This window comes from Anser anser, assembly GCF_964211835.1.
Source record: "Anser anser genome assembly, chromosome: 20".
NCBI classification, from domain to species: Eukaryota; Metazoa; Chordata; class Aves; order Anseriformes; family Anatidae; genus Anser; species Anser anser.
Window position 1 is genome coordinate 484,756 of NC_139741.1, and position 18,154 is coordinate 502,909.

The 18,154-nt window shown below is 44.2% G+C and overlaps 1 protein-coding gene and 1 long non-coding RNA gene across 9 annotated transcripts in view; one reads left to right on the forward strand and one right to left on the reverse strand.

The window, feature by feature from the left end:
• Window positions 1-18,154, forward strand: part of LOC310884337 — a 186,659-nt gene that overhangs the window by 21,289 nt on the left and 147,216 nt on the right. The window lies entirely within an intron of this gene.
• The window catches only part of WSCD1 (WSC domain containing 1), a 30,178-nt gene continuing 16,274 nt past the window's right edge, over window positions 4,251-18,154 (reverse strand). For both annotated transcript variants that reach the window (XM_083805988.1, XM_083805989.1), the window contains 5 exons: window positions 15,889-16,010; window positions 9,838-10,003; window positions 8,184-8,348; window positions 7,290-7,490; window positions 4,251-5,388 (listed from right to left, as the gene is read on the reverse strand). In XM_083805988.1, coding sequence (XP_083662114.1) covers window positions 5,036-5,388; window positions 7,290-7,490; window positions 8,184-8,348; window positions 9,838-10,003; window positions 15,889-16,010 — 1,007 coding nt within the window. In that variant the 3' untranslated portion in view covers window positions 4,251-5,035. The remainder of the gene's footprint in view (window positions 5,389-7,289; window positions 7,491-8,183; window positions 8,349-9,837; window positions 10,004-15,888; window positions 16,011-18,154) is intronic.

The window sequence follows — 18,154 nt, forward strand, 5'->3', positions numbered from 1 at the left end:
CTGTAAGACATTGTGGTTCAAAGGGCAAGAGCTGACTTATGGTCCTTTCTAATTTGTACATCTGCAAATTTGTTAGAGTAATTAAATGCTAATATAAAAATCAGATTAAAAGAGAAGCTTTCTTAAAGATTACTCTCAACTAACAAGGGTCAAAAGTAAATTATAAGTAACCCATAAATATCCAGCTTTTCAACTGTCTGCATAAATGTCACAACTGAAAAAAGCAGTAACTCAACCTTCTATATTTGAACATCTCATTATATTCAAGGCCATTGAAAGGCACATTAAGTTCCAGAGAGGTGACGCATAAGGTCTCTTGCTGAAAACCCATCCTTTAATTATTTTATGGAGGTTAATGTTGCTGTAGTAGAGTAGTAGCTTGGTCTTAGCAGTGAATAATAGGTTTCAGCAGAAATGGTTTTAATGGAAAATTAATAAAGCAATGCAGAATGGCTGAATTACATTTGAAGGCTGGTGATGATGTTTATGTTTTTAAGTGTTGCTTTAAAGGTTTTACCTTGCAGCTGGTTTCCAGGAAGCAAAGCCATTTCTCTCTCTCCTATTGTGTCCTCTTTTCCTGGGCAGGTTTACCTTTTTTTTTCTTTCTTTCCCTCCCTCTCTCTAGAAGAGTGCAAGTGCACTTGAGAGGTAAGCAGATCTTAAACAGATACCCACAAAATTCCTCTCTCTAGAGGGATTATCTCCCACCTCCGTGTAAAAGTTTTCCAGGATCTTGGCTTTGATGAAGGATGGTGGGGCATTCATTGCTTGTGTTTTCAAGTTAAGCCTTCCCAAAGTTATTAATGTTTTTGTGCTGTTACAGTGTGTTTATGGTAAGCTTATGCTTGTATGGATGTTTTATGTCGGGTCTGTTTGTTAGGGAACATGGCCATATGCCTATCATCTTTGGGGCTTTTAGCTTGAGCACCCACGGAACATTGCTCACTGACATAATGGACCTTGCACAGGTTGTAGCGGTGGGTGAGTGTCTGCAGATGTCTTGTCCTGTGGGTTCCAGCACTGGCTATTCTGGAAGGAGAGGGGGAATGCAGAGCATCAGTAACTTGTGTATTCAGAGAAGTAGGTTGAGCCCAGTGGGACAGCTGGAGGTTGATGAGCTCCCAAGACAATAGCCTGAGCATGAGAGCAGTCAGGGTCCAAGGGGGCTGCTCTGGGGGTAACCTGAACCCTGGTGGGCAGTGAGACAAAATGTAGCTGCAAGTTGATGGAGAGTCTTGATTCCAGCTTGTGTATCATGACAGTGGTTTCCTTGAAAAGTTCAAGTATTAAACTCCTTTAAAAAAAAAAAAAAACACAATTGCTTCAAATGTAGCATCTCGGCTTTGTTCTAGCTGCCTGCTTATGACTCATAGCTTTAACTCCTGAAGAAAGCTGAAAGCTTGGGGGAATTGCATGCATGTTTCTATTTCTAATATGCTACTGTTGAGTACAAAATAAAAATGTATGTGGAGTGAACATCAACATGGCTTTTAATGGCATGATAGCTTATTTTTTCTGATCAAAATATCCTGGTTAATTAAAGCTCAGTATGATAAGCATAGAGCTTGTTGAGTGTAGGAAAATTTGCCTTGCAGGGAAATTGCTTGTGTGTGTGTGGTTTTCTTCATCTGCTCCTATGTGTCATTAAAACAGATGCAGGGGGAGAAAAAAATCAATAAAACCTAACTTTCACTACTAGGCTTCTATTTGTGACAGACCTAGTTGCAAATGAATTAGACTGATTACAGTAGATTTGTTGCTAGTGTCATTCCCTGACCTGGCATAAAGCAGGGGGGTCCCAGTAAAATGCAGTCTGAAGTCTGCACTGGCTGTAGCAGCTTGCTTCTTTGGGGCCTTCTGTCCTCTCGAACCTGATGGGTTCGGGACTCAGAGCACCGCTTTGTCTGTCTGAATACATGAAGAGGTCCGCCTGGGCAACTTGCAGTGTACGAGGATCTGAAACATTCTGTTACTCTGGGGTATTCTCTATTTACAGGTAATCCCTTGGGAAGTGGAAAGGATGAGCAATCTCTAAATCAAGTTGTGGAAAGAATGGGAAAAATATATCTTTTTGTGTTGAGTTTTGCAAGTCTTAATCTGTCAGAAGTCCTTTGTGATCAGTGGTAGGTGGTCTTTTCGGGAAGGAAAAAAACCTTTCTTTATGACCTGGACAGCACTAGACACACGTGGTGCTTTGCTTTCTCCTTCTGTGTGTCTGACCAGAGTCCGTGCATCTATCAGTGACTAAGTGAAACTTGCACACTGTTTTTGTAAGAAATGCATATTTTCATATTGCATGGATTGGCGTAATACTTGTGTAAAATTCTTATGGTGCAGTGCAGCATGTGAGCATCAGTGTCTGCTGTGCAAACTTGCTGCAGTGCTGAGGTCAGCGGTGGCAAAGATCTCTGTCTTGCCAAATGCTGTTGAGCTGCTGACTTGGGATAACAGGCAAAAGCAAGGCAGGTTATTTACACCTGCAGTGCGGAGCCTGAGAGGCTATGTGATCAGTGTCTGTGAGCACACCTGGGGATAAATAAGAAGGGCGACTTAAACTGACAGATGATGCTGGGGAAAGAAGAAAAAAAGAGAAGCATGAGTTACAAATATGTATTAAGTTCTCAGTTTGTAGATGACTCCTAACCATTAGGTGACAAAAATTCTGCAGCCTTCGTAGGAGAGAAAGGGTTGAAAAATACTGCAATTCTTTTTAAGTTAGAAGTCAGTATATTTGTGAGTATAACTTACATGCGGTGGTGCAGGCAGCAGCAGGGATTGTGTGCAATGGCCCAAGAAGTCCTTGTCTACTCTTACATTCTGTGAGTATTCATTTAAGACAGTATAACAAACTAATACATACGTATTTTTTGTATACCTACGTATATAAAGTGAGTGTGTATGTGTTACATACAAAATGTAGATAAAGAGGCAGCCTCTGTACCTCGTTTATTGAGTATCGGTTAGCTACAATGAGCTGATTTTTGGCATGCACAGAGTTTATGAATATTCATGTTCTACAGTTCTAATTTTAGCCACCTGGAGCCTTCAATACAGGACATGCACATAATTACAAAGTCTTTTCGAGAGTTTGCAAGCTGTCTGTATCCTCACCAGTTACAGTGGTGAAACGACCTATGTATGTACTTAAATGATTCCATAAATTTAGACCAGGCTATGTAATGGCAATGTAATGTCTTTCTCACAATCCTCGTGTTTTGTGGTGGACCCACAGTTCTGGCCTGTGGTCTCGTGTGAAGAATTTGCACAACTGGCCTAGGCCTGGGCTCAAATTCCATGGGACATGGCCCAAATCCACTGACAGGAATTGGTGCCCAAGCATTTTAATGCCTATGTCCAAAAAGAATCTGCTCTTTTTTAAGTCACAGTAATGGTGGTGATAGACCTATTTTGCAGCTTCCAGATTTACCCGCTTTGTTGCTCGTTCTCCGCTACAAGGGGGCTGGCAGGGAGAACTCCGAAGGCGCGGGCCAGCAGCCCCAGGCAGGTGCCAGTGGGAAGACCTCACGCCGCCACCGCGTGTCCCGGTGCCTGAGTGCTGCGGTGCCCAGACGCTGCTCCCCAGTCAGTGAGAGCAAGCAAGGCTCAGGTTGGCTGAAATTTGTATTTGCTGATGTGAAGGCATTGTGCAGTGCGGTGTGCGTGTTGCTTTAGGAATATGAATGGTTATTCGCTATTTAAAGAAAGTGCTTTCCTCTCGTTGGATTTTAGGGATTCTACTTTTCTGTCAGTTGTCTGACTCTCAGTGATGTTTTACAACTACTTGGAGTGACATTCGTCAACGTTGCCTACTATTATCTTTTCTGTTAACGTTTTAGTGACAACCATTATATAGTGCAGCTTATGTGAAAAAGTAAAACGTTGGGTATTAAGTGGGGTCAGGTAATGGAAGCTGAATAAAGCTTTCCAAATCATTTGCCACAACCTCCTTTGTTCTGTTTTGTGTGTGTGTGTTTTGTTTTTAATTCTTCCCCACTTGCCTTTACCTGGATTTTCAGCATCAGAATCAAGCTGATTTTCTTCTGGCTGTGTTTGTCATGTAAATGGCAGAAGATTTTTGGCTTTCGTTGTAAATCTGCTCAGTTGTCTGTAACTGCAGCACTGTCAGGGTAGTTTGGTTGCTGGGGGAGAGGCTGGGGGGAAGTGCCCCAAGCACAAACAGGGAGCTGTGTGTGGAACGGGACTATTTACTTATTTTAAAGCACAAATGACACACGCAGAGGAAGCCCAGCTCCCTTTATACAAACTCCTTATTTTATTAAAACTACTGTTTTCAGGCAGGTTTTCAAGGAATCCTTTATTTCACACGAACAGAAGCATCTTGCAGTCCCTTAGGCTGTGCCGTTCGTAGGCTTCCACGCTGGTGGCTGCTGAGCACCGGGTACTCCCTGGCACAAAGCGGAGCAAGCGGCAGTAGCTGGGGCGAGCACCTTGCTGGCTGGCTCTGGAGAGTGGTGGCGCAGCCTTCAGCATCTGTCAAGACCACCTCGGTGCTCCCTGGGGGGCCTGATCCCCTCACCCTGCCTGGTAAGGGCTTGCTTCAGCTCCCACAGGGAGCCTGGAGCCCGTCCTGGCCAGCAAACCCGAAGAGGGAAGCCATGGACCATGCTGAGAAGAATAGAATTTATTGTCTTAAGTGCTCCGTTGAAAATCATTTGTCAGCGTTGAGACTTTTTTTCTCCCTTTACATATACCCATTTCCAACTCGGTAGCTGTGAAATCCCCAGCAACCCTGGTGGCAGATGCCTGCTGCAGGAGCAGCATCCCTTTGCTGCGGAGTTCTGGCCGTTTGTGCACAGAGGGGCACACGCAGGCAGACACTGGTAGCTTTGCCTTGGTTTCTATCCTTTGTTTTGTCTTTTGGAGCTCTTAGTGCCCTGAAGAACATCCAAGAGTAGAGAGAATTTGCACTACTCAGCAGATTCCACAAGTATCTTTGCTTTAGCTGCTATACAGGTCTTTTTTTTTAATGAAAAAAAATATATATTTCTAAACATAGCTGAGTGCTACCACGCTATCATCTTGGCACATACTCTCTGGGTAGCCCTGTGAAGTTTCTTCCCCTCAGGGCTTCATCCACTGTCAGGATGTATCTGTCGATAAGATCTTTCATTTCCTGGGTGAATGGCTCAAAATTCTTCTGCTTAGCACCAGACCGCTTGAAATTCCCATCCCTATTGTTCTCAACGCAGAGCAGCCGGTCCTCTGTCACTGTCATGTTGAGGAACTCCACCATCTCCTTCAGCTTGGGGATGAGGCTCTGTTTCAAGTCCTCATAGTGGATGACAAGGAGGCGTTTTCCATACTTCAGCCAGTCCAGGACGTGGGAGGCCCACCAGGAGGCATAGCTGTTCACAAAATCAGGCCACTCTAGATGATGGGAAAAGCAGAGAAATAAGACCATGTTAGCCGTGCTTTCCCCAGTTTTCTAAATTTTACCTTGGTGCAGGAGTAGAGGTGCTGGCCATGGAATGACACTGGTGGGCGGGTGTGCGCTGGAGAAGGCAGTGTGGCCAGCTGCAGAGGTACAGCAGCTCTGCTTCCAGCTTTGGGTATGGAGGCGGATGCTGTTCTTCCCCTGTTCAAAGTGGTGATGGGGTAGTGCTCCCAAATGTGGATGCCTAACCCTGCTGCCCCTCAGTCACCCGGACTGTGCAGGTTTGGGGCATTAACGGTGCTGGGAGAAACTCAGCTGTATGGGAAGTCCCTTGGGAGGGTCAGGACAAGGCCAGGCAGAGCTGCAACTTTGCATCTTTCATGTGTCTTGCATTTAGGGCTTGAGCTCTCCTCTGTGCATGCAAGCAGGCAGCTTTGTGCAGGGTCTGGGGAAGGGCAAAAAGAAGGGAGAAGTGACTGGAGGAAAGCAGTGAAGGGGCACCGAGCAGGTCCTGCTTGGACACTGGTTTGAGCAGTGCTTTGCCATATAACTTCAAGATTCTTTTGCCTCTGTAGTCTTCTACCCTTTAACCTCTATTTCAAATGTTGTTTGAGAAAGAGACAGGGCAATTCTATATTTACATATATGTGTATATAAAAATACACACGCATGCAGCATCAAAACCCTGATCCTCGCTGGGGCCTGAGGTGTTCCTCACTCACTTCCAGATTTGTTGAATAATATATCATTTTGATTGCTTCTGGGGAGATTGGATAAGAATATAGGATTAATTGGGAAGATTCTTGGGTTCCTGGCAAATGGGAGGGATTTATGGTCACTTACCAGGATCACCAGGACAAAATTTACTGAATTACTTTCCCGCTATTGCCTTGGGTGACACCTTAATCTCTTCTGGGTGGTTGTGATAATTTTCCGAGGCTCAGGATAGTCTGAGCTGAAGGTTTTGGGTTGGACAAAGAGCAATTGTGGCTGAAATATAACAGTTTGTAGTTCGTAGCACAGGAAAGCCATTCCCTCCAGTCTTTATTTTCTCTTTTCTACGGGCTATTTTGCCTGCTTTTTGATGAATCGGTCTTGAGTTGTGACTGATGAAAGGTGATATATGAACTTGGGAAAGAAACATGCTGTGACAAAGGACACTTCCCTGCCACCCCCAGAGCCCTGTTCTATGTGGTTTGCCAAGCCATATCTGTTATGTCTAAAACATACAAGAGGAGAAATGTGTGCTGAATCCTTTCTGTGCTGCAGAGTCTGTATGCAGCAGGGAAATCAGTCCTGCTATCCAGCTTGCTAGTCAGAGGCATGAAGTGTGGCAGTCATACTCTGAAGTCCTTTCATGTGTTCAAGGAATGCTGAATCTGAAGTCTCCTTATTGCTATTATCCTTATTTATCTGCAGCTCAGTAGCACCTGTGCAGTGCTGTAAAACTTCCTTCAGGAAAGTCATGCTCCATCAAATCCTCTAAATCTTAAATTAGATTTCTCTGGGTTATTACGTGCTGCAGGGGCAAACTTTCTTTGCGGCACGTAGCCTGGTGAATGGGCTGCGCAGCGGGCTCTTGTGCCTGGATGCGTTTTCTCTGCCACCCGGTACTTTGGTAGCAGTATTGCTGCTGCCTGCAGCCACAGTGCTGCTGCCACGCTGCCCTCCTCTCTGCAGCAGCAGAGGTATGGCCCCACAGTGTCCACTCCCAGAGTGCGGGTCTGAGCGCTTCAGGGCCTGTCCTGTGCTGTGGTGGGACTCAAGTCCCACTGAGCGTTTGCAGTGCTCTTTGAGGTTTCGGCATCCTGTCATGGCGTTACCCCTGTCAGAATGCCACAGCAGTAGGCTTCAGGCCCTGTCCACAGCAGCGCTGGGTGCCCCGACACACTACCTTTGCTCTTCCAGTTGCGGTCCGTGGCATAGCCTAGGTGCCCAGCGAATTTCCTGTTGAACTCAGCCATGAGCGACTTGTACGGGTTCCTTATCAACAGGATGGCAGAGTCAAACATTTCAATCTCTGTCTTGCCGCTTTCATGAGTTTTCACGCAGATGGTCCTTCTACTTCTCCAGTGGTCTTTTTCTCCTTTAAAACCTGTTTTACAAGACATGATATTTTTTGTTTTTGTTTACCCCACATGATCATATATCTGTGTCTTTTCATGTTCTTAAACCAATCCCTGCAGCGGTGTAAAACTGTTGTGAAAACACCAGTCAATTAAACCTGCCACCCAGTGCCTGAGACCAGGGCTGGCCACCTGCATGGCTAATTAACTTCACATGGGCTGGAGGAATTAGTAGGCACTCACGACAAAAGGGCTGCTCTCTGTGAAGCCAGTGCTCGGTGCATGATAAACATCAGGGTTACCCTCCTCAAGGTACTGGCCAGGGTTCTGGCCTCCCAGAAGAATTAGTGACATTTAAAACAAACAAAAAAAAAATAACCTCTTGTTTCATGTGCTACTGAAGTGTCTTGACCTCAGGGTTTAGTCAACTTTGTCTTTTGGACCATTCTTTTAAATGGGAGCGGCATGCTTGCAAGTACACAGCAACAAAACACGAGCCTGACTGCTGTTCAGGCCAGTATCTGCCCACTGAGCACGCTGCTGGAGCAGTCCCTGCTGCTGCCTGCACCACGAGGGACCACTTGTTCTAGGCACATGTTTAAATTGGACCAGATATGATGACAGTGACGCCCTTGTTGGCTCCAAGCAGAAGGACGCCGGAGCACGCAAGTAAAACCCTGTGCCTTGAAGCGCTTTGTGTGTCCCGTCCCCTGAAGCAGTACCTTTGTTGTAGAGGGCTCCATCGAAGTAATAGCTGCCTGTGTAGTAGCCCGTAGCATGCTCTATCAAATGGCGAGCCCATGTATTGCCAGCTCCAGGAAAACTTGACAAAGCAACAAACACTTTGGATTTAGTGGTTAAGAATTTTCTGTCTGTGCAGCGGGTGTCTGCAAGTATAGAAGATATTTCATTGTTAGCATTGTGGCTTTGTAGTAATTCCAATGGCAGCCCTTGATTACAGGGTTTATTGTTTCTTTCTCCCTTTCAAATATAGGATATCAATTTGAGTCCAGTTGTGAGTCAGCTACTTCCCAAAATTAATTCATCCATAAGAGGCCGAAGAGATTATCCTCAGAAAAGGTTTTCACTGGTTTTGTGTTAGGCAGTGCATTTTTGTTAGAGCTACAGCAAACCATTTTACTTGCCAGCAAGTTCTGATGAAAGTCCCTTGATGTCTGCCTGTTAATTGCTGTTCGCCTGGCAGGCTGGCTTTTCAGTGAAACCCTGAATGTGCCATTATACCTGAAAACTGCAAATTTTATAGCACAGGAAAAACCCCTCCTACTGAAAAGAGCTGGCACTCAGTTAAGCATCCAGACTATGATTCTTCTCCAGAAAAGGGCGTGAGGCTGTTAAGGTGCCTGTGCTGCTCTGATCTCTGGTGGGGCTAGAACCTAGCTCCTACATGTTTTTGTAAATACTGACTGTATTGCTTAACATGCCGGTAAAAGTAAGGGTAGGGGGTGAGAAGCAATCCCAGCCCTCTATGTCGGTACAAAAAGAAGCCAGGAAATAATTAGAAATCACTCCTTTTTCGTTCTTCAAAGTAGCCTACAGATGGATCCATGGCCTGAAAGTGCAGCATAGTCCAGAAAAAGTTGTCTTGTGCTACTCCTGATCTACACAGATGTGGTAGATGCTAGCAATTTCCTGAAAGTGAGTGTTCTTGAATGACCTTTTGACATGCTGTTACCTGCAGTATACCTCTGAATTGAAAGATGAAGGGGGGGAAAAAAAAGGTGTTGGGGGGAAAAAAACTGCACCAACCTAGCACAGAATTTAATTTTAAATTTGTGAATAGTTTTGCTGAACTTGGTGCAAATCACTGCATGGAAAAAGCTACAGGTTCTGCCGTGATAGTTTACAGGATTAGGGCCTCACTGTCTGCTTTGTTTTCTGGCTTTGACACACGTGAAGATTAATGTTTTGGAGGAAGGTGGGCAGAGAAAAATTAGAGTTTGCAGAGCTGTCTTGATGCCCCTGCTTAACAGGGGGCTGAGTGCGCACTCAATGAACAGGACTCAAGCCAGACTACAGGGTCCTTGTCCCCAGGTGTCTCGGGGTCTGGCTTCCCAGGCTCTACCTTCTCTCTCCATCTGCAAAATAATTTTTCCAGTGGGGAGGATGTACTGTTTAACAAGAGAACGGTTGGAAATAATACCTGGAAAGATGCATGTTTATGAACGTGACTACAAGAAGGGAATTTAGATTAGGGGTGTCTTCTAAATTCCTGGTGTGATGTTAGTCATAGAGGATAAGACTGCTGTAAACTGAACAATTCCAACCCGCTGCAGGAGGGAGAGGCAGAGGGGGTGCGGGGGGCTCTTTCCCGCAGTAGGGGGGTCCAGTCCTGGCATGGCAGGCCTGGAGCTGTACCTTGCACCGGCGTCTGGTAGACCAGGCAGTACTTCCCCCCGGCAGCAGTGCTGACGTTGAGCATCCCGCTGCAGAGCTGCCTGTCTGCGCCGCCGTGCAGCGAGAAGCGCCCAGTGGGGTAGCCGCAGTAGCACTCCCGCCCTCGGATGACTGCCAAGGGAAATTCCTATAAAGGAGAGAAAATAGATCAGTGCGTAAATGCCACGGCATCGACAGCCTGTGGGGAATGCTCCTGTTATGCAAAGGAAAAATAAATCTTTACGGGGCCACTGTCAAGATCAAAGCAGTGTTTGATGTATCATTGTAAATCTCGCTTCTTATATACTACTGCCTTTAACGTGGCAATTTCTTTAAAAATAGATTTCAGATCTTGTAAAGTTTGAAAAATCACGATATTATCTTTTCATTATTCTTAAATATATCATTTGATAATATTCCTGCAGTCTTAGTATGTAACTCCCCCTGAAACTTTAGTATGGGAAAAGGTGTTTACCCCCAAAATGAGCATTTTGAATTGTATCGTGTTCTGAACTTCCATTTATAGTCCTCCAAACTGAGGAGTCATCTGCTAAAAGGTTTGACACATTCAGTTGAATTTACCAGAGTTTGTACAGAAGAAACGTGACCTTAAAAAATCAAAAGGAAAAAGGAACTTAGACCCCCTAACTAACTGCTGCAGTCATGTTTAAAATAAAACAAAGCCATGAAGTATGCATCTTACTGTGACACCTTCACAGTTTGAAAAACGCTACTGTGTATAGAGGGGCTGGTGTAGGGCTTGAGTACTACTGTGTACATATTTTGGAAAAATTACTCGAACTGCCAAGTAACTTTTATGCCAAGTAACTACCACTTTCAGAGGGAAATGTGTGCTAGTTGCTTGCTGAAGAAATTTGGAAGTGTTTACATGCTCCATATGAAAAATTCATTCATTAGTTGGCAAAAATTTGCCCTAAAATTCAGTCTTCCTCCTGTTTACTGGGAAGACTGGGCTTGCGTTTTCGCAGACTTCGGAAGCCTCCCAGACAGCCCGCTGGGTGACATGCTGCGCATCAGCATGCAGGGAAGGGCCCAGCCTCGATGACAGTGGCTGAAGGAAGGTCAGGTTATTCGAGCACAGAGCATTCAATTCCACCTATTCCCTACCAACACTTTTTGCCTTTTAAAAGTCTCCTGGCCTCTGGAAGCACATGCCAGGACTGCTGAGCAGCTTATCTCTTGCTCTTCCCCACGTGTTCATTCTCTGATAAGGAGTCAAATACAACACACGTGCCATCTGTGCCCAAACAGCCAACATTTGCTTAGTGAATGAGATATGACATTGTCAAAAACTATTTACAGATTTGATCCAAGGGCAAGAGTTCTTTGCCTGCAAACAGATTTTTCCCTTTATTTTGAAGCAGCATCTCCATTGGAGAAATTAGTAAATGTCCTGGCCCTCAAGCACAGCCTAGAATAACAATGGGCCTTTTACCTCATGCCAAGTGGCACCTGCAAAGGATTTACTCTTCTGGAAGGTTGGAGATTTTTGACGGGACTTAAGCATGTGCATCTCTATACTTCTGCATCTTTGTGCAATCGTTTTTGTGAAGGCAAAAAAGCCTGGGACAATATAGTACTGTTTTGCAATCACTCTGCAACACAGTTTGTGACTAAATGTAGTTCAGGGAAGAGAGATTCGGGGCTAGCGTTTGGCCCTTGTAGAGGGCAGGGGTGGCCAGGCTAATCCCCCACGTGTGTGCAGCCCCTCTGCTGGTCAGGCAGTATTATGAGAGCAATCTCTTGCTGTTTTTCTATTTTGTGTTTCTTTGTGCGGGTCTTTCAATGTCTTTCCCAAGCTTTCCTGAAGCAGGGCTCTTGTTTTGGCCATAAACAGTAGCATCGACCTTTATCTGGATTCAGCTCCTGCTGTCTCCTGTAGCCTTACTACTGATGCTACGCCTCTTGCCTCCACTGTTTCTTCTTATCAGCGCCTAACTTCAAAGTCTGGTAATCCTAGTGCTATATAGCATATGAAGCATCTAGCAAAGAGTTATTTCTGGGATGGGGAAAGAAAAACATGGGTGTCTCCTACTTGTATCCCTCATTTAAATCAACCTTCAGGAAGAGGAACTGGAAAAGACCTCAAACAAATGAGTGTCCTGGTACCTGGCTGGCAGAGGGTGAAGGGCTCTCCTTACAAGCACAGATTAACCGAGAGAGAAGGATGTATTTGCCTCTGTCGTGTATTTGTGACCTAATGGAGCTGGCCGCGATATAAGTGGTGGGGGATGTTTCTTGCATCTCCTGCTGCTTGAGTCCCACGCAGCTGGAAGTGCTGACGCGATCTCACACCTGATGCCACCTCTGACACTTCTTTGCGGATACTTTGCTAACTGTGAGTGTTTAAGCACCCTGGTGTAAATTTAGCATAGGCAGTACGACCCTAACATGCAAACACAGGCACTAGCAAAACCTACTACCGATAAACTGGAAGAGTTCAGTCTATCTGCCTCCTGTTTCTGTGGTGTTAGGTGGCCTTTCAGACCCAAGGAAGGTCTGAAAATTGTCTTGAAAGGAAAAATCATGCTGTTAGCGCATTTCAGGAATTTTTTCTCCAGCAACATAAAATGTCATTGCTTAGGGTAAGAAGAACATTTTGGTCACTAATTTAGACTTAGGACACACGGTGCCTTTTTCCATTAAAGTGTCAAATCCTTGCATATTTGCCAACTGCAAACAGCAACCAACAACAACAAAGTTGCTTCTTTCACCTCTCTTTCCCTACTCCTTCAGTTCTGCTAGCTTTAATATGATAGCAATTTTTAAATCAAAAGATGATGATCTTACCTTCAGCAATTTGAATTGTTTTGTTTCATCAAGTATTTTAAACTGACATATCTGTACGTTTATGAAGTGACTGGAAAATTTCAGATGATAAAGTTGCTTTATTTACGACACTAAGGTTTCAGCAGCATGATTTGGCCCTGAAAAACAGGGCCTTTCTTGGTTCAGTAATGGACATTTACATTTATTTACATAAAAATTAACCACACAGGTGCCTTCTCTCTGAGCTTCAGCATGTGGTTGGGGAAAGGGGAGAAGCTGGGAGCTGGCGTGATGAGTAGCAGGTCTCAGATCATAGGGCGTGATGGAAGAAGTGTTATGGTATTTGCGGGGATCGTACCTGGACCCGCAGCATCAGTGCAAAGCACTGTATTCAGCAACTCAGTATTCATACTCTGCATCTAACTGAAGCAGCACACCGAATGATTGTAAAACAGTGTATTCAGCTTTGTCTTCCTGTCTGTGTTCAATCAGCAGCTACAAGTCATCAGCCGCACTCAGCCCCAAGTTGTGGTTGCTGCTTTAACCAACCACGCTTCTAAGTGCTTCTCTCTTCAAGACTTAGTGTACTTTCAGATTTTTTTATCATATATAACTATATACAGCATCTGAGAGTTAAAAGGAATGGTTATTTAAAAATATAAATTCAAGTGGGGATGGCTTATTTATTATGCATGTTGGCTTATAAAATAACATATATGAAAATTATGACTTCTGGCCGAGGGACCTGGCAAAGAAACACATTCATGGCTCTGTTACAGGGCAATAATAGGTTGCAGTTAAGACATGTCATCATTCTGTTAATTAAGAAAGAAATAGATAATTAAGGCTATTTAGCAGGTATCATCTAAAGTTGTTTCCTCAAATTCATATCTCATATGCTTCCAAAGGATGGAGCTACCATTTCATCTGCACAAAGCCATTTCTAAGGCTCACAAATTGATATGGTATGTCTGTTTGCTTTTATTCTGAGTCCCAAATAGCAAAAGACTTATTTATGTATTTAAATTTAGGCATCAAACTAGTCCTATTAAAAAGCCCAGTAGGTTTTCAGGTTGCATAGGACTTGGTGGGATTATTCTTTACAGCATAATAGCTTAGACTAAAAAGACAGAAATGACAGTGCTTTCCTAATTCCATAGAAGGCCTATAACAGCTGGGAAGTTGTCCAACTTATTTTGAAAGGAAAGGAACCAAAGTTGGGATGAATGTTTCCACTGTCATAATAGGACTTGCTTTGATAGCATTTAAAGCTGATACTGGTTTTTCGTGTTCCTTCACCAAAGGTGTAATTTGTTTTTTTTGTTGTTGTTGTGTAGTGTTTTGCTTGGGGATGAACAATCTCCTGCTGCTCTTCTGGTCCTGTTCAATTGCTAAGCTAACGAGGGACATTTGGTATTGGTCTTTTTCCTACACTTGTCAGCCAGCAGGAATTTCAGATGCTTCCACTTTTGGGCCAGAAAACTTTGAAGGAACATAAACTTCTGAAAATCCACTTCTTCAGAAAAGCCTTCTCCCAAAACCACAACATTATGACTATGCTTAAAAATTACTGACCTTGTGTATAAGCACATCTAGAAAAACTCATCCTGAGTTTTCGTATACTTTCGTAGGTAAAGAAGCCGTAATGGCACCTTATCAGTAAATATTAATAAAATGTTACCTGTGGGTAAACTTCAATACAGAAAGATTCAATGTTTTTTCCCCTGCAGTTACGGAACGCATCAGTGGCAGATCTTGGAAAGAATTGGTCACAAAGTCCTGCTTTACTAAATGTTTATGTGTATGGAGGGTGTGAGTGTGTGTGTATGCATGTTTGTGAGGCGCTGCGTGTAGGATATAAAGGTGATTAACTGCAGCTCACCGCGCAGCGTTAGTTCCGTGATGCATTCTCAAAACACTGTCCTGATGAGCTTTTATAGAGGATAGGTTGACTGGGAAAAGCTTTCCCACTCTGCACCATGGTATAAAAGCAACTAAAATTGCGTAGTAATTAAGAATTTTTGTTCTTGCCGTAATAGTTTTAATCAACTTTGTGATGCTAGAAGACAAAATAATTGAATGCTCAGCTTAGTACTAAGGCTGCACGTGGCTGCGGGCTAAGTCTGACCCCTGAGCAAACACTGCTCTGCACACACAAACAAGCCCAATGGGAGTTAGAGGGGGAGGGAACCCAACCACAGCAATAGCCACGGAGCAGAGACAGTCATGGGCCCAACGTTTCTTCCCACAGGGATACCCAAGTTCACCAAACTCCTCCTGTTTTCATGTCCGTGGTATAACACTGATAAATGGGAGCACAAACAAAGGTGATGCTGCAACCCCAGGGCGTGCACGAGGGCAGATGCTAGCATGTGCATTCACACCTGTCCAAAAGCCAATAGGCACCCAACTGAACTCATTAGTTGCTTTCTGGTGGTCTTGTATCTTGGAATGAAGCAGTTCTACAATGACTCCATTTTAAGTTAAAATAAATTAGATTTAAATTCTTTGGGTTACGGTGAAAGTGGCATAAATTCTTTTTGTGAGGAAAGAGATGTGCGTATTAAAGTACCTGGAAAGCCCACCTGCTCTTAGCTTATCTGCTTTTTTTTTCCTCCTCTGGCAGCTTTTTTTTTTTTTTTTTGTTAAATTAAGATTGTATCATTTTCCTAGCTGACACAGTTACACTGCTATAGAATACTGTGTGCTGATACCTCAAAACTAAAATCCTTGGTTTGCCCTCATAAGGGAGCAAATGGGGCTAGACTCCCACTGGGGGCACAGCGGGTGTCCTGCCTGCCTTGCACGTGTGCCTGGTGAGCCCCCCCCGAGCACTGGAGCCATGTTTCAGGTGCTGCTGGCCCACATCTGTCCGCTGGCAACGTATCTGCCACGCGAACCGCAGCTTCCAAAGCCTCTCTGGGGCCACATCCTGCTCTGGGCGTGGTTTGAATGGGACACGGGAATGGTACTGGTTTCCTTGGGGCTGAAAATTGTCACTTGGGATGGCTTCTCTGTGCATGATACAGAGTGGCATGGCTCTGCCGCTTGCCCTCCCACCTGCCCCACTCCAGAACGGTTGGACCAGATGCGTCACTGGGTATTTACCATGGTGAGCTTTGTCCTTTAGAAATTCATTCACAAATTCGGAGCTCTAAGGCACTAATCTTTGCTATTCTCTCAGTAGATCAAAAATTAAAATAACAGAAAGAAGAAAGGATGTGAAATGAGAACTGTTCTTACTTTCTTGGAGCAAAATTCAGAGCACATCTCCACCGTCAAATTGGGCTGTATCAAAGAGGCTGGAAAGGTGTCTGTTAAATTTTCTGGAGCTCTAAAACATCCTCGATAGATAACATTCCTCCCTGCAGGGATATGAAATAGGTTTCTCTTGAGAAAACAATGTCCATAGTATCCTGTCTCTATCACAAAGAACAATATTAGGTTCAGAAGCTAAAGAATAATGAAATAAATTTTATATTCCAACTGCTTTAGAAATAAGAGAAACCATGATATACACTAGAAAAATGTGTTGCAAATCCTGTGGTATTGAAAGGAGCACATGCCTTTAGCTTTGTACTAACCACTGAAAGTAGGGCTGCAGCAGAGTTTAAATTAAATTCCACCAGTGGAGGGCATTGCTATTGTTTGCAGCTGCCAGCTTTCTTTTGAAGACATGCTTTCCCCTGAAAGACTTAAAAGCCCTGATAAAAAGCTACAAAGCTTCACATCATCTGCACCAAAAAAGGAGAGGAATTTAAATGAATCCTGAAAGCCCCCACAGGGACTCACCTTCCTGCACATCTGCTCAGTTGCTGATATCCCTCTCGTCTTCCACTCACTCGCTCTCTTTTCAGGGCAAGGGAGTTTGCTGCAGTCTTCAGAATCTGAACTAGGCTTTTGTAAGCTGTTCAGGGAGAATAGCTTTCTTGAAGTCTTTAGCATCAGCCTCTGATCTGACCTGCTCCTGTATAAATGCCACAGAGCTTGGCAGAACTGCTCCAGTTTTTTTGCATCACTGTGAGTGAACTCAGGATTTGGCCCAAATACTTTTTACAAGCAGTAATACAATTTTCCCTCCTCTTAAGAGAGAAATGTCCCCTAAGGGAACCAAACAAAAACCCAAAGCTATCACTGTCTCAGGTGAGGCAATGCATTTGCACAGATGAACTAATGATAATGAAGAAAATAACATTGTGTGGCTGGGTTAGAAAATGGAAAATGTCTGCATGCACACATTTCTGTAATTCATTGGATTCTGTGCGGTTTACAAAGGTGGAAAATGTCTTTCTACCAACTCAACTCTATTTACATAATTTACTTAACAAGACTTAACAGGAAGAAAGGTCAATTTGGAAATGAATTTGGGTCTTCCAAATCCTGGTCCACACCCACTGGCTGCCCTAAATAACACTCACCAGAACTGATGCAGGAATGTATTGTGGTGGATGACAGGAGAGATGTAGTACAGTTTTGAGGGGAAAACTTGTGTATGAATTTTCAAGCAGAAGGGTCCAGGTTCTCTAGCATGCACCAAGAGCAAATCTATGGAGAAGCTGTCCAATAACTGTTGTAATAACTGTTCAAAGCAGTTACTAGAAGCAGTACTATATATTGGGATCACTTAGAAGATGTGCAAATAAAACAATTTAATGCAAGCTGGGGAAGGAACAGGAATCTCCCTGAGATCGATCAGGTCATTGCAAGCATGGCATCAAGGAATAAAAGAGCAGTTTTTCAGTTTTGCAGGATGCTGTTGGAAGACTTCCTGCTAAAATTCACACTAATATTTAATTTTGGACATATTTGTTTTATGAGCATAGAGTGATATCAGTTGGTCAGGCAGGTGACTTGACCTGCCCCCATCAACACGCAAGAGGGAGCAGGGCTCCTGGGGAACACGTGGCTCACGCTGGAAGCGGCTGCATTTGGGTCATCTCCCGCTTTCTGGTGGTGAGGACGGCCGTGTCCTGCCCCCAGGGAACGTCCCTGGGAGCTGCAGCCACTCCCAGCCTGCAGACGTGGAACTCTGTTGCGTTTAGGGTGAGGTGGAGCACGAGTCCCGCAGCACAGAGGCAGTGCAGCCCGTGGGGCCGGCTGGGGCAGGAGCCAGCAGAGCCCCTGTCTGCAGGAGGTTTGAACGGGGGCACCGCTGCATCTGCTCTGCGTTAGGAGCATCCGTGTGCCGGAACTGTTTTCTGTATTGCCTGTTGTAAATCACGGATGGTATCGGTTTCAGAGTTATTTTCCAATATATTTTCACAATTAATCATCATGATTAACGTTTTTGTTGGCCCCTCAGCTAACTTGTGTCAGTAGGATTCTTCAAACAGTCAAATATAAGGTATTACTAAGGGCAAACAAAATACAAATCTAGCTCCAGGCTAGACTAATTTGATGACTTATTCATTAATACTTGAAAAAAAAAAATGCCATTTACTCCTGTAAAATATATATATGTATTTTTACACTGAAGATTTAAACAGTGATGCATGTCCTGGGAAACTTG